Raw genomic sequence first — 14,244 nt, 5'->3', positions numbered from 1 at the left:
TAACTCTTATATTTCCTTTCCTCATGGAGTCAGATAGTTCCCGAAGTCTTTCTTCATTCTTTTTCCTTCGTACTTCTCTTTCCTTTTCTGTTTTGGTTCTTTTTATTTCTGTGTCTTCAAGAGTACTTATTCGTTGTTCCATTTCATCAATTCTGCTTTCATTGCTTTTCCCAGAATTCTTTAGTTCTTCCATTAATTCTTTGATCTCCTGCATTTCTTTTACTTCCCTCTTTAGGGACTCAATTTCATTCTTCTGATCGTTGATTATTTTTCCCTTATCATTGTTTTCCTTTATGACTTCTGTCAGTTTTTTAATCACAGCAATTTTAAATTCTCTTTCTGGAAGGCTCAGAAGTTCTTCCAAGTTACTGTTGTTGCCATCTGGGGGCTGGTTTTCTTTTTGTGGTGTGCTTTTTCTCTGGAGAGTTGCTAGGTTGCGTGTGGTTCTTCTCCTCCCTACTGTCTGTTTTCTAATTTGCCGTATGCGTTGGGACACTGTGTAGTTGGGACTGGCCGGCATCTTGGGTGGGCTTCTCTGCTCCCCTCTGGTTCCTCCAGGAGTCATCTGTCAGTTTCAAGCAGTCTTTACTGGATAAAGGTCCCTGTTCTAAAATGCCGATGTGGGGACACACTCCCCTGTGCGCCTGGTCTGCCCCGGCAGTGGGTTCCTGCTCCCCCTCTGGGCTTGGACTGCAGGCCAGAGGGGGTCTGGCATGGGCGAACCTCCCCCGCTCACCTCTGGCTCCTGAGGAAGCCTTCTGCAGGTAGTCTTTACTGAAGAAATGTCCCTATTCTATAATGGTGATGTGGGACACACTCCCTGCGCGTCCAGTCTCAGGCACACTCTTCTGTGCGCTTGGTCTGCCCCGGCTGTGGGTGCTCGCTCTCCCTGTGGGCTCTGATTACTTGTTCGGAAGGGGCCCAGCGTGGGCTAACTCCCCAGCTGGCCACTAGCTCCTTCAGGAGCCTGTGCTGGCTTCAAGTCACTAGGTGGCGCCAGAGATCTCTCCTAGAGCCCTTGGGGAGTTGATTTTCCACCCAGTGGGACAGGGAGCAGAGCAGGGATGGTAGGGTACTCCTCAACGGCTTTGGGGTGCTGTGTCTGCCTTGTGCCCCACCGTCGTGGGGAACCCACGCCCCTAATTTCGTGCCCCGGGTCTCAGTTCCAAAGCCCTCAGTTCCAGGACACGGGCTGTAGCCCAGATCAGTGGTGCGGGAATGGCGCCTTTTGAATCCCGCTCCCCTGCCTGGGCGCCTGGTTCCTGCTCACTCCGGGAGGGCCTCTGCGCGTCTCCCTGCAAGCCTAGGTCATCTCCCCACAAGCCTAGGTCGCAGGCGCGGGACCTGGGCAGCTGCAATCAGATCCGCGCAATCCGCGCCGCTTTCCTGGCGCAATCCCGCTCCGCGTCTGTTTTTCCAGCGTGCCGCCTTTCCGCGCAGGCTTACCGGGCGGCCGGGGCTGTGTGCTGGGGCTGGTCTCCTCCTGGGCGGGGCTCTCTTCAATGGCGCCCGGAGCTCACCTTCGCGGCGGATCCTGCAGAATTCTCCACAGCTCCCGTTCACAAGGTGTGGTGGCTGCAATAGTTCCTTTCCACTCACAGTCCCGCTTGCTGCGTCGTTTGTTCTTGTTGGCAGTTTTAGTTTGTTGTTTTCCTCCTCTCTGCGGGTCGGAGAGTGCCGCCTCTGTGGGCGGGGGAGGGGAGCAGGGTTCCGCGCTTCCCTCCCTTCTGGTCCTCTTTTATGGCCACTTTCTTCTTCGGGCAGTTTGCTGGAGTCGTCCGTTTATCTTCCGTGTCCCAGTTCTCACTGGGACCTGCTGCTTTTCCTCCCTATTAACTTTTTTTAATGGGAGATCTTACTCGCAGCGTCTCCTCGCCGCCATGTTGCTCCGCCCCCCCAATGATCATTCTTGATCATCGAAGGCACTTTATCAACATTAGAGTAGTACTTGTAACCAATAAAATTATACAAAGTATATAAGGAAAAATATAACACACTAACATTATAATTTCATCTTTTGACAAATGTGGAATTTTTCAAACCTGAGTGTCAACATGTAAATATCCCTGTATATTATTATTTTTGCCATTTTACTTGAATGGACCAAGACCATGCATATTACCATGAAACTTGTTTTTGTGCAATTAGAAATGTCATGGACATTTCTCCAGTTGAATATCAAATGCAACTCAGTAATTAGGAGTTGTAAAATACACCGTAATTTCGATACTAATGGGATGTATTCAACCCCAGCCCAATCTTCTACTTTTTGGTTATTCCCCAAAATTGCTCTATCAAAGATTCTTACACATACCTAAGTTATTCTGTAAAACAGATCCTCTCAAGGAGGATTAATAGTTTGAATTTTAATAAATTCTATGAGATTGTCCAAGAACAAACAGTTCATATTCACACTTACAGGATATGAAAATATATACGGCATAATATCCAAAACCACACTGGATGTTTTCACTCATTTTAATTTTTCCAATCATATGGGTGAAGAGTGATGCTGCATCATTGTTTAAAACTACATATCCATGACTGTTAAAGAGGCTGAACGTGTTTTCATGAGCTTTATTGCCCATTTCAAATTATGTTTTTGTGAAATGAGTGTTCATATAGCTTACCTATATCTTTTCTTATTGGATTGTTATTTTTTGTTTTTGCTTATAAAGTTATAGTTGCCTTTTTACTTTAATGATATCAACTCTTGGTCTGTTATCATCTACATTGAAATATTTTTCTTTTGATCTTTCTTGTCTTGATTTTTAGCCATATAAAATGTTAAATGTTTTATGTAATCAATTATCATATTTCTCACTAGGACTTCTGCATTTTTTGACTTGTTTTAAAATATATATTGCACTACAATGTTATTTCAAAATTATGGAAAAAAAACTATGAGTTGGATTTCAGAGTGAATGAGGAAATGAAACCTCTTACTGGGATTATTTTTTAGATGTTAGTAAAAATACCAGTGTCATAATGACTATTTGGAATGACAATAATTATGAGGGAATTAAAATGTCAAGTAGAAAGTCAGATTAATTGGGATGTGGTGAAGGTAATGAAGACATTGTACAAATCACAAATATATGCAATGGGGAAAAATGAATTGTTACAAAGAAAAATATATGGCAAAAGCAAGATGTGAAGAATAAAGCTGATCATGTCAAATATGGTAAATGCAGGCAGGCTGAATTTTGCTATTAGTTAACATGTTGAGATTTGTTAAAAAAAAAAAAATCCACCTGTAAGTCACTTCTGCAAATAAACATAGGGCCTCTCTGGTGGCACAAGGGGTTAAGACGCAACCTGTAAAGCTGTCCACAGCCACTGCCGCACGAGTTCAATCCCCGGCCAGGGAGACACCCACATGGTGCAGCAGAACTCTCCTGACTCGCCCACTGCTCCCCTCAGCAGTATGCTTCAGTCAATCTGCCTGTTCTGTTCCCCACTCTGTCTCTGGTGAATCCTCTCACCACCGCCCCCCCCCCACACCTCTGGCCTGTACCCCATTCTAGTATGCATAAATAAATAAATCTTTTTAAAAAATAAACATAAAGCAAAGAAGCAAAGATAAATTTAAAACGAACAAAGGATACAAGATAGAAAGATCAAACAAAAATGAGAAGACATGGTAATGTTGACACCAAATAAAACAATTCAAAACTCAAAATCTTGTCCCAGGGTGTTAGGAAGATAAAAAATTATGTTAGAGATACCATAGTAGCCAGAATATGAGTAGTTAAGATTCTGGAGTGAAAGGAAGAACAAAAAGTAAGGTCTTTGTATTTGCTGCCTTTACTTTCAAGATTTTTGCCGGTTAGATGGACAGATTGAGGTTGAATAGCTAAAAAGAGTTACCAGCACTCTTATGGTTCCAAGAATACAAAAATTGGACTTCAAAATTATCAAAAATAGAGAATATGTCAGACTGGCATTTAGGACCATGGAGGAATATACCTTAGGTGTGAGGGTAAAGTAAAATAGGTCGTGTTTACCATAACTCAGCCTAAAGTAAGGGCAATCCCTGACTGGGCTAGGAAACCTATACTGATTGTTTGCTGAAGGACCCGTCTTTAGAGGAAAAATCAACAGAGTATCCAAAAATTTACTTGGTAAAAGTTATTAGGTAAACTAAATGACTAAACCAAGATGAAAAATTTTCCAGAAAATAGAAATCCCCAGGTAATTCACATGTCCAATATCTGTGATTAATGTTTAAGAAAATAGATAAAATCATGAAGATTTACTGCAAAGAACTAGAATGTATAAATAAAATCAAGTGGAAATTCTAGAATTAACAATATAATAACTGAAATTGAGAATATAAAAGATGGATTTAGCAGTAACCTCAATGTAGCTGATAAGAGCATTAATAATCCAGGAACAAAGTCAGTAAAATTATCCACGTTAAAGTAAGAAGAAAAAGAAAAAGGTGGAAATGTAGAAAACTATTTGAGCTGTAAGAAACAAGGGTCTATCATACATGAAATTGGAGTCCAGAAAGGAGGTGGTGGTGGTAGGGGGAAGATAAGGCAAAAACAATATTTGAAAAGATAGTCATGAGGTTTTTCAAACCGACAAAAGGCATGAACCACAAATTTAACAACCAATAGACAACACCATGCAGTGTGAAAACCCTGCACTTGGGCACATCACAGTTAAATTTCTATAACACATAGACAAAGAAAAAAAATCTTAAAGTAGCAAGATGTACTAAGATAGTGGTTTCTAAAGAACAGCAAGTTTGACAGCTAGAAAACTTGAAAGGCCAGTTTTATATTGCTTAAAAATACAACTGCCAGGGCCTCCCCGGTGGCGCAGCGGTTGAGCGCTGGGTTGCGAAGCTGCGCGCGGCCTCTGCGGCGCCGGTTCGATCCCCGGCTGCTCCCCGGCCACCGGAGGAGGGTCCCACATGGCGCGCAGACCTCTCCTGCCGCCCGCTGCTCCCCTCAGCAGTGTACTTCGGTCCTTCTGCCTGCTCTGCTCCCCGCTCTGGCTCTGGTGAATTCTCTCGCCCTCCCGCGCTTCTGACTGTACCCAGTGCATGTATAAACAAAACAAACAAAGAAACCAGCAAACAAATAAATAAAGCATGCCTCTATAAAAAAAAAAAAAAAAAAAAAAACCTTACTATTAAAAAAAAAAAAAAAAATACAACTGCCAAATTTGAATTCTGAGCAAAAATATGTTTATAAACTAAGGTCAAAATGTCTAAAATACTTAAAGGTAAAAGAAAAAAATAGGATGTTCTAAAAGTTTTTCAGAAATTAGGAATATATGAACCCAGGTAGAATCATGAAAATGACAAAAAATAGTAATAGGGCATCAAATATGTAAGAAAATATGAGTTGAACATTTATAATGATTTTTCAAGGGCTTAAAAAAGACAACAGAATTAAAAAACAGAAAAAATTAAAAGACAATAGAGGTAAACAGAAATAAAAATCTTCTAAGGTTTTTATCCTACCCCAAAAGTAGGACAAATAATAAACTCTATTAGATTAAAATTAAATGTTGTAATTACTAAGATGATTTAAAAGAATGGATAACCCATATGTTATCCATAATGAATGTTAACCCATATGTTATCCATAATTCTTGGTTAGTCCCCCAAAGAGGGCAAGAATAGAAAATGGTATATAGTGTAAATGGGACAATATAAGGAAAATTGTAAGAGGGTACATTTAAACCCAGCTATCTGGATTATATTAAATGTAAATGGAGTAAATGTTCCAATTCAAAGAGAGAGATTAACTGGACAAAAGACAACTCTATATTGCTCACAAGCAATGTATTTATCAAGCTACTTTAAGTCAGAAGTTTGACAGCAACCAGGGATAATAAGATACCTTGAGAATATAACAACCAAAAGAAAGCCACATAGTTTATACTAATATCAGATGAAACAGACTTTAGGGCAAGTGATATTATGTTTAATAATTATAAAAAATCAGTGTTAAAGATACCTGCTTAACATTTGCATGCAGTTATTAACTGAAAATGAGATAGAAAATGTAACTTAAATAACTATTGAAGAGATTAGAATATCTCTTGAAAAGACACCAGGATCAGAGAGATTTATAACTATTTTAAGTTCTACATAAACTTTTAAGAACATACATCAAGACCATAAAGAAAAAGAAAAAGATAAAATCTTTCACATTTATTTAATGAAACTAGAAAAAGGAACTTTGTGAGAATAATACATCAACTAACAAAGTCATCCAAATTCAATTTTATTTATGAGTATATTTCAGGTATGAAAGGGAAGTTCAGTATTTGGAACTCTATCAAGGAAATGAAATATATCAATAAATCAAAGGGGAGAAACTGACCAATAGATGCTGAAAGGTTTTAATCATTGTTTTAAGAAAACAAGTTAGACCCTAGATAAAAACAAATTCTAACTGGTCCAAGGAACTAAATGTAAAACCACAACAATAAATAAAATGACAATAGAAAGGGAAGCACTAGAGAAAATTTAGGAGAATAAGCCCTTAAAGGCCCTTCATTGGAATTTATTCTTTTTTGTTGTTGCCCAGCTGGCCCCTCCTCTACCATACATCTACAGGCTTGTGGTATGGAGCTTATGTAACTTCTGCTTTTCCTGGGTTTCCTTATCAATCTCCCCTACCATATTATGGGAATCTCTAGATGCATAGCTTATTCACTTGGGATATCAGTGCCAAGGACATAATAGCGACAAAACAGAAATTTTGCTACGTGGAGAAATGGTCACCTCTGAGCAGCACACCTAACCAATTTCACCTCCTTGCCTCCTGGAGAGATAGCTGGAAGGAGCATGAGGCAGCTATTTTTATTGGGCAGTAGAAAAGGCTTGGCTTTGGAGTCAGAATGACCAGGGTTAATTACCAGTTGTATACAATTTATAGATTACATTTTGTAAGGTACTCTTTACACTAATGGGCTGAAGTTGTTCCTCAGAAATATCCCTGACTACTACTGCTATTATTAAGCTTAAGTAAGACAGGGAAGTCAGTATGGCTGGAGGTAAAAGATGGCTGACCCTCCCAGCATCTGTCTCACTGATGGGATGGTTTGCAGGAGTAAACTACAGTAAACATGGCAATAACTTTTCTTCATTTGCATTATTTTTGCTTTCTTTGACTAACTTTGTGTTCTTCTTTGACAGTCATTTCAATGGTTTTCAATCTTGGCTGCCACTTTGGAGTACTTGGTCTACCTGAACCATTAAATTCAGAATGTTCCCAGATATTCTTATCTACAGCTGAAATTGAGAACCACTAGTTCTATATTCTCTTGCTCCTAGGATAATGAATCCATCATTGCACAGGCCCAGAAGCCACAGCATTTTCTTGGCATTTCCTAAGGAAGCTGATGCATTCAACATTAAGAGCAGGTCTGCGGACAGAAGTCCAGAGTTCTAACACTGCCACTGGTTGGAGAGGCAACCAGCTCACTATGAAAACATTTTTATGCTCTTGTTCCTTACACTTTCTTTTTTAAAATTTTTTTATTTACATATATTTTATGTCACTACTCATTTTTGTACAATGGTTGCTTTCTTTTCTCAGGTGTAGTCCCCATAGAATTTCCTTCAACAATGCACCCGTGCTCCATCACCATAGTCCCTTATGCTCTTCCTGCCCTCGTTTTGATCTCTCTCCCTCCCCCTCCCCTGCAGAATATCTCTGATTTATAGTTATCTGTTTATTTTTGGTTTGTTTTGTTGTGGTTTTTATTGTTATTATTTTTCCCCGATTCCTTATTTGGTTCCTCTATATTCCTCCTATAAGTGAAATCATCTGATATTTTTCTTTTTCCTTCTGACTTATTTCACTGAACATAATTCCTTCTAGCTCCATCCACGTTGCTGTGATTGGTATGAATTTATCTTTTTTGATTGCTGAATAGTATTCCATGTGTATATATACCACATCTTCTTGATCCAGTCATCTATTTTGGGGCATTTTGGTTGATTCCAAGTCTTACCTATTATAAATAGTGCTGCAATAAACATAGGGTTGCAGGTATCCTTTAATGTTTTTGTGTCCTTTAGGTAGATCCCTAAGAATGGATCCCCTACTACCATTTTCAGTAATCTGAGGAGCCTCCATATAGCTTTCCATAGTGGTTGGACCAGTTTGCATTCCCACCAGCAGTGTAGGATAGTTCCTTTTTTGCCACATCCACACCAACATTGTTGTTGCTAGCTTTTTTTTTTTATATATGCCAATTTTACTGGTTCCTTACACTTTCTGAACTTATTTTATTCTCTAGAACATGGGGCTGTCAACTTGTTTCAAGAGCAAGGCAAACAAGAGGAACTTTGTTTGCAAACAAGAGGCAAACAAGAGATTATCTTTTGCTGGGCTATTGCTTTTGCAATGATTTTGTATTTTTATCTGTCCAAAGATGTGGGTAGACTCACGTCCTTGATTTCAAGCCTGTCATCAAATCCCATCTCTCATATTAGTAGATACTGGCACCCACGTGGCTGTAAGTAGATGAAGCATTTTTGCTTGAAAAACTTTGCAACTTTAAAATATATCTCTGGGACTAGTTAGTTACAAACCACACCTGCAGAGGTAACAGGTACAATTGGTTTAGCTGCCTGGAGCTGCCCCTCTGACTTCTAATACCTGAGCTTTTTCTGGCTGTTAGGTGTGTGACAAAAGATCAGTATTGGCAGGAAGTGAGTGAGTGCATGTAATCAACCTAAGGGAGGTAGGCTGAAGTCCTCTAGTGTGCCCTGTCTCATTATCAGGGTGACAGGCCCTGGTCCTGAGCAAATCCTGCCCCTTCCAACCTCTGACTTAACAGCTCCTGCTATTTTCCCTAGATTCCAGAAGCTTTGTGTTCTCTGTGTATGTGTGTCAATCTCCTTACATCAACCAAAAGTCCAGTGATTATAAATGTCTAGGTCTCTAGGAAGTAGAGTACTTAGGATTTAGAGTAGAATTTGAAAGTATGAGATAAAGAAATTGTATTTGGAAGTGGCTGCTGCAGTTATTCCCAGTTTTGATTCTATTGGTATGTACAGTCTTACCTGTGTGAAGTGATACATATTTAAACTGCCAGTCAGTGGCATTAGCAGATTTTTCTATCCTAAAACTAACCTGGTTATTACAATGGTGTAACAGATTTTGTAACACAAAACAATAAATGCAGGACATCAGGTTTCAGGGCAGTAAAATGGAACAAAACATATCGTGGAAGGCAAAAGCTGTCATTTCAAACGAGGACCTGAAATATTTGCTCCCACTTACCTACTGATATGGTCCACACAGCAATTATTTTTAGAAATGCCTTAGTTCTGGAGTTGAATCGGCTGTGATGAATGGGGTTCTGGATGGCCACGTAGCGGTCCAGGGAGATGGCACAGAGGTGCATGATGGAGGCAGTAGAGAAGAGCACATCCAGGTAAATCCAGACAGCACAGAGCTTGCTGGGCAGAGGCCACCGGTATCCTACAGTGCAGAAAATTACATCAGTGGCTGGCCTGGGCCTTGTCTGGTGTGAGGTTTCTACCTTGCTACAGCAGTCTCCATCCTGGGAAAAGGCATAGATGGTGACAAAAGCCAACACAGGATATTTGCAATACCTCAAAGGGCCAAATAACAACTGTACTTAACCACAGTAGACTGCACTGGCTGATGAATGCAAGGTTTGAAAATTTTTCGTGGCTAGAATTAAGGTATCATATTTTGGTCAACTCCAGTTGTCTCTATTTAGGGTTATTATTTTTTTAATGACTTAACTCAGAAGTTAGGATGTATTTTGTGCCCCTCTGACAGTGTGCTGTCATTATTCATATAGCTTTCATATACTGTAGATTCTCCAGGTTAAACCCATTCCTTAGTCATTATTATAACTCACACATAGTCTCACACATTTAGTGTTATGACAATAAATACTATTGGTGTTAATGAATAAATGGTTAAAAATCTGAGTAGGAATATCTTTATCCATAAAAATGAAAAATTACATAATGATGCTCTGAGTGTTAAACTCAAATTTGGGAAGTGAGGGGAAATGCAGAGGACCACGGTGTTTGTAGTGAGAATTGCTTCAGGGCAGGGGTATCCTTAGTGGCTTCTTATAATGTACCTGCTGCACGGACATCTGTAGTAGAGAGTCTGAGTATTTAGTGGGGCAGAATTTTCATTTCTAACAAGTTCCCAAGGTGGTGCTGGGCCGGAAACTACACTTTGGTGACCTTCCTTTAGGGCAATGGGCTGCGTAGCTGGAGAGCTTTTCCCTAGGGCTGTAGCAGGAGGGAGGAGAGAGGTCACTTCTAATATCAAAATGTTAAATTTCCAGAGATGACGCCAGTGTGAAGAGCATTGCAGGAGGCCACCTGTTCTGTAAGCAAGATAGAATATACCTTGTGGACATAAGCAGAGTGTCCTGAGTCTGTCTATTTTAGTGTGTGTTTGTGTGGGGGGGCTTCAGCTGTCAAATAAATTTAAATTAGTTTAGGTAACAGTATAATTCAATGATAGACAGGTGTGCATCAGAGAAAAATCAGAAAGACTACCTTTCCTTAACGATATTTCAGATCTACAAACTGAATATTTTCCAAACGGAAACATTCTCTCTATAAAGTGCCACCGCGAGTATTTCGGAAAGTGAAGAGATCTAGATACAAGCCTGCTTTGCACGGTTCACTCTGATTATTTACAAAGAACTTAAGCTAAAACGAGAGACTTTTCCTTAGCAACACCTCGGGGGAAGTCATGCACAGCCTGGTCGGAACTGATGTTGGTCCTTTAGAGAACGTTCTTTGCAAGGAGGCGGTGGTGGGTCATAGTCTGCGTTTCCGGCGGCGGGATACAGAAGGGAGCATATCCTAGCCCTGTGCAGGCAGAAGAACCACATCAGCGTAGGGTGCAGCTCCAGGCTGGAACTGGCTGCGCAAGGGGCGGCCGCCACCAGGGGGCGTGGTTGCACCCCAAGTGGGCAGGTTCCTATTTTTCTAACCTGGCTGGGTAGGTGTCTGCCCCCAATCGCTGTTGGGGTCACCTCCTCTCCCGCCTTCCTGTGATGGTTTTGGTCCCCAGACCAACCCGGTGAAGTCCGCACCGCCCCCACCCCTGGAGCCTGCTTTTGAGAGGGGCGGGGTTTTCGGATGCGAGAACCTCTCCAGAATGTCTGGGAAATAACAGGCAAATTTAATGAAATCCCGCTGTGACATTTGCGTGGTCAAGCAGTAGCTCCCCTTGTTATGTCTGCTATCACCCTGTGCAAACCGGTGCCTGATCTTGATTTCTGTTGTTCACCACCACCTTTCCTCCCATTTTTCAGGGCTGGGTGCATTTATTTATTTATTTTTTTAAGCCCTTCAGACTTGGCCAAAAAATCCCCTCTTAAAAAACGGCGTTTATGAACTGTTCCTAACTCCAGGTGACTCCCAAAGTGCCTGTCAGCAGCGTCAAAATTCTCCTTTTAAGGAGAAATCTGATTGCATTACTAATAACTTGGAAAGAATATCACATTCTGCTCCCTCTAAAGTCGTCCTAGTATTTGCTGACTTGCCAGAGATTTCACTGTTGCAAACTCTGTTGAGAAGCAAGCGAGATTCCCATTTGTTTTCCACCCTCCTCCCATCCAGACTAGAGGAGTTTATGCATATGCATTTTTAAAGAGTTGAGGGTAGAACGCAAAGGCACACTTCCAAATTAGATTCTCTAAGCAGGGAACAATTAAAACTGGAGTAATTCATTTATTCTAATGGAGATTCTGCATATTTTAACATTAAACCCACTGCACCAATATTCTCTCTGCAAATGTTCCAAGGTAATTGGGAAGGTTTTACCACTCCATTAGAAGTGCTGAAAACTATGTGACAAAGATGAAACTGTTCTGTCCTGAAGGTTGGAATATTTAGTTGGAAATTTAAAGAAGCAAAAAGCAATGAAATTCAGCATGACAGGCAAGAATTACTTTATGACAGACAGTACCGGGGGCAGTTATAATAATTTCTACATAAAGAGTATGTTTCAAAGCACGACACTCTCCAAGGATCACAGATAATAGGGTGCCTTGATTTTTTTCATATGTGAAAGCCCATTTTAAGAGTAAAAATTAAGTTGTGTAAGTGGATAGACCTTTGTCTAGAAACAGAGGCTGTGTTTAATTTGTCCCCAGCCCCAGCTCACCTGCTAATGGCATGCACATGCTTTTTATTACCAGTGTGTACAACTGGGTTGCTAACGCCACTCACCATACAGGATGGTTAACATGGACACAGGCATGACAAGGAAACCCAGGAGCATATCAGCTATGGCAAGTGACATCAGGAAATAGTTGGTGGCGTTCTGCAGCTTTTTCTCTAGGGATACTGCCATGATGACGAGTATGTTTCCAGCAATGGTTAGAATAATCACTACAGCTGTCAACAAAGCAGACCAGTTTTTTTCCTGGAGATGAAGTAAGGAGAAGCATGGTGGCGAGTGGCAGCCTTCACAGGAAAGGTTTGTTCGATTTTCCGAGTCCACTGTCCAGTTAAATGCATCTGAAGTGTTAGCTTCTCCAGAGTTAAAGTCATTGTAGAGTCTTGTGTCATCATTTAATTGCATTAAGGAGTTTGTCGTCGAACTCAAAGAAGTGTTTTCTTCGCAAAGAATATCCATTTCTAAGTCGGAACTTGTAGCAGATGAAGTGTAGAAAAACTAGCAAGTTACAGGCTCTGCTCACCAACCATCTCTATGTCTCCACACAGTCACAATGACACTGGTGTACGTGCCGGGGTCCTTGGCTTGGCGTTTTCCCTCCCATTGTTACAATAGTAGTTAAAGAAGTGCAAAGGCTCTTTATATCTTCCTGATTTGCAATTTTAGCAGAGTCCACTGTTTGATTTCATTGTTTTCTCCAAAGTACAGTAAAAAAAGCCAAATGAACTTTTAGAATAGAGGTTGCAGAGTTTTGAGCATTCAGGGAGAAAAATGTGGTCCTGGCCAAAAAAGAAAAGTTTTGTAACTACCAGGAATCTGTTAGCTGTATCTCATTCTGGTGGTTATGCTGATGGCTACCTTAGCTACACCAGGACTAAAACAGCATGCTATCCGAAAACTGTGGCGCTGAAAGCATTCTACAATAAGAAAGTCAATTAAAAATACATCCAATGTTAATCCCATAGTAATTGGATGTACTTTGGGTTATAGTTCTCAGTCAGTCTTGGGCTGAATTGCCACAGCAGCTGCCAGGAATTTCAGCTTGTTTTATGTTGCTTGGTTAATCAAAGAAAAGAAGTCTTAAGCAAAGATTAGCAGCCAACTTTCCACACTAGAAATGCTCACTGACACGATTACATTTTATCCAAGCATGATTTCAAGCCAGAGAGAAAATTACACAGCGATAAAATACAGCAGCATGAGAACATGAGAACTTACATTTGTCTTCAGGGTCCATACGTCAGACACACTTCGCTGTTCTGTGTCTGGTTCCATCTCTCACAGTAATTAAGCTGATGTAAAGTCCCTTCTCCTTGAGCTTCCACCCGTATAATATGGTAGTAATTTGATTTCTGCTTTGCTGACTTCAGAAACTGCATGGAAGTGTCTGTCGAGCCAGTCCCAGCCCGGCGTGGTCGGCGCTGACTTCCTCTGCCCGGAGCCTCTCAGCCGGCCGACTCCCTCCCCGCGCGGCTCCCCTCGGCGAGGATGCGCACATTCAGAAATCACTCCCCAGCCCCTCTGGACTCGCACAAAAGAAATCACACTGGAAAGTAGGAAGAGCCGCCTGCGCTGGGGACTGGTGGTTTCCCCGGGAATGGACCAGCTCGCAGGCTGCCTCCGTTCACATCAGACCTCCCTCTATCCGTGTGTCAGAAACTGCGAGGTAGCAACAGCCAGGGAGGGAGGACCAAACTGCCCCTTTTTTTCTTTTTCCTTTCTGTTACATTGGTAAGTTTGCCTTTGTTTTTGAAAGAGAGAAACTGGAGAAATCAATTTTGTTCCAATTCCTAAGACAGGTGAGCTGCACTGTGATTTTTTTTTTTAGGGTGAATGGTGAGCAAATAACATAAATAAGGCTAGAAAATGGTATATCCTGAGAGCCCTGTGAGCAGGGGGTGCGTCCATCCAAAGGCTACGGTGCTTAGGACTGAAAAGGAAGAACTGCAGTGGGCAAATTGGGTCCAAAGGGTTCAAGCAGATTTTTGGCGATTAGGGCAATAAAGTGTTTTGTTTTTTTATTTTAAAAATATTATTTTATTCTTAAATACCTACATCATTCAACTAGCTCATT

General features: G+C 41.0%; 1 protein-coding gene across 2 annotated transcripts in view; it reads right to left on the bottom strand.

Moving 5' to 3' along the window:
* Positions 1–13,614, bottom strand: part of HTR2A (5-hydroxytryptamine receptor 2A) — a 72,372-nt gene extending 58,758 nt beyond the window's left edge. The window contains exons 1-3 of one of the 2 annotated variants that reach the window (XM_054701469.1): positions 13,389–13,402; positions 12,221–12,949; positions 9,264–9,464 (exon numbers count right to left, since the gene is read on the bottom strand). In XM_054701469.1, coding sequence (XP_054557444.1) covers positions 9,264–9,464; positions 12,221–12,629 — 610 coding nt within the window. In that variant the 5' untranslated portion in view covers positions 12,630–12,949; positions 13,389–13,402. Of the gene's footprint in view, positions 1–9,263; positions 9,465–12,220 lie in introns of both variants that reach the window. The other variant, XM_037528770.2, reaches the window with a different exon arrangement.
* Between the last annotated feature and the right edge of the window lie 630 nt (positions 13,615–14,244).

The sequence above is a fragment of the Talpa occidentalis genome, unplaced genomic scaffold (assembly GCF_014898055.3).
Source record: "Talpa occidentalis isolate TD23 unplaced genomic scaffold, MPIMG_talOcc4v2.1 talOcc4.5, whole genome shotgun sequence".
Taxonomy (NCBI): Eukaryota; Metazoa; Chordata; class Mammalia; order Eulipotyphla; family Talpidae; genus Talpa; species Talpa occidentalis.
Note: the sequence above shows the minus strand (reverse complement) of the source record. Positions and strands in the feature narration are given on the sequence as shown.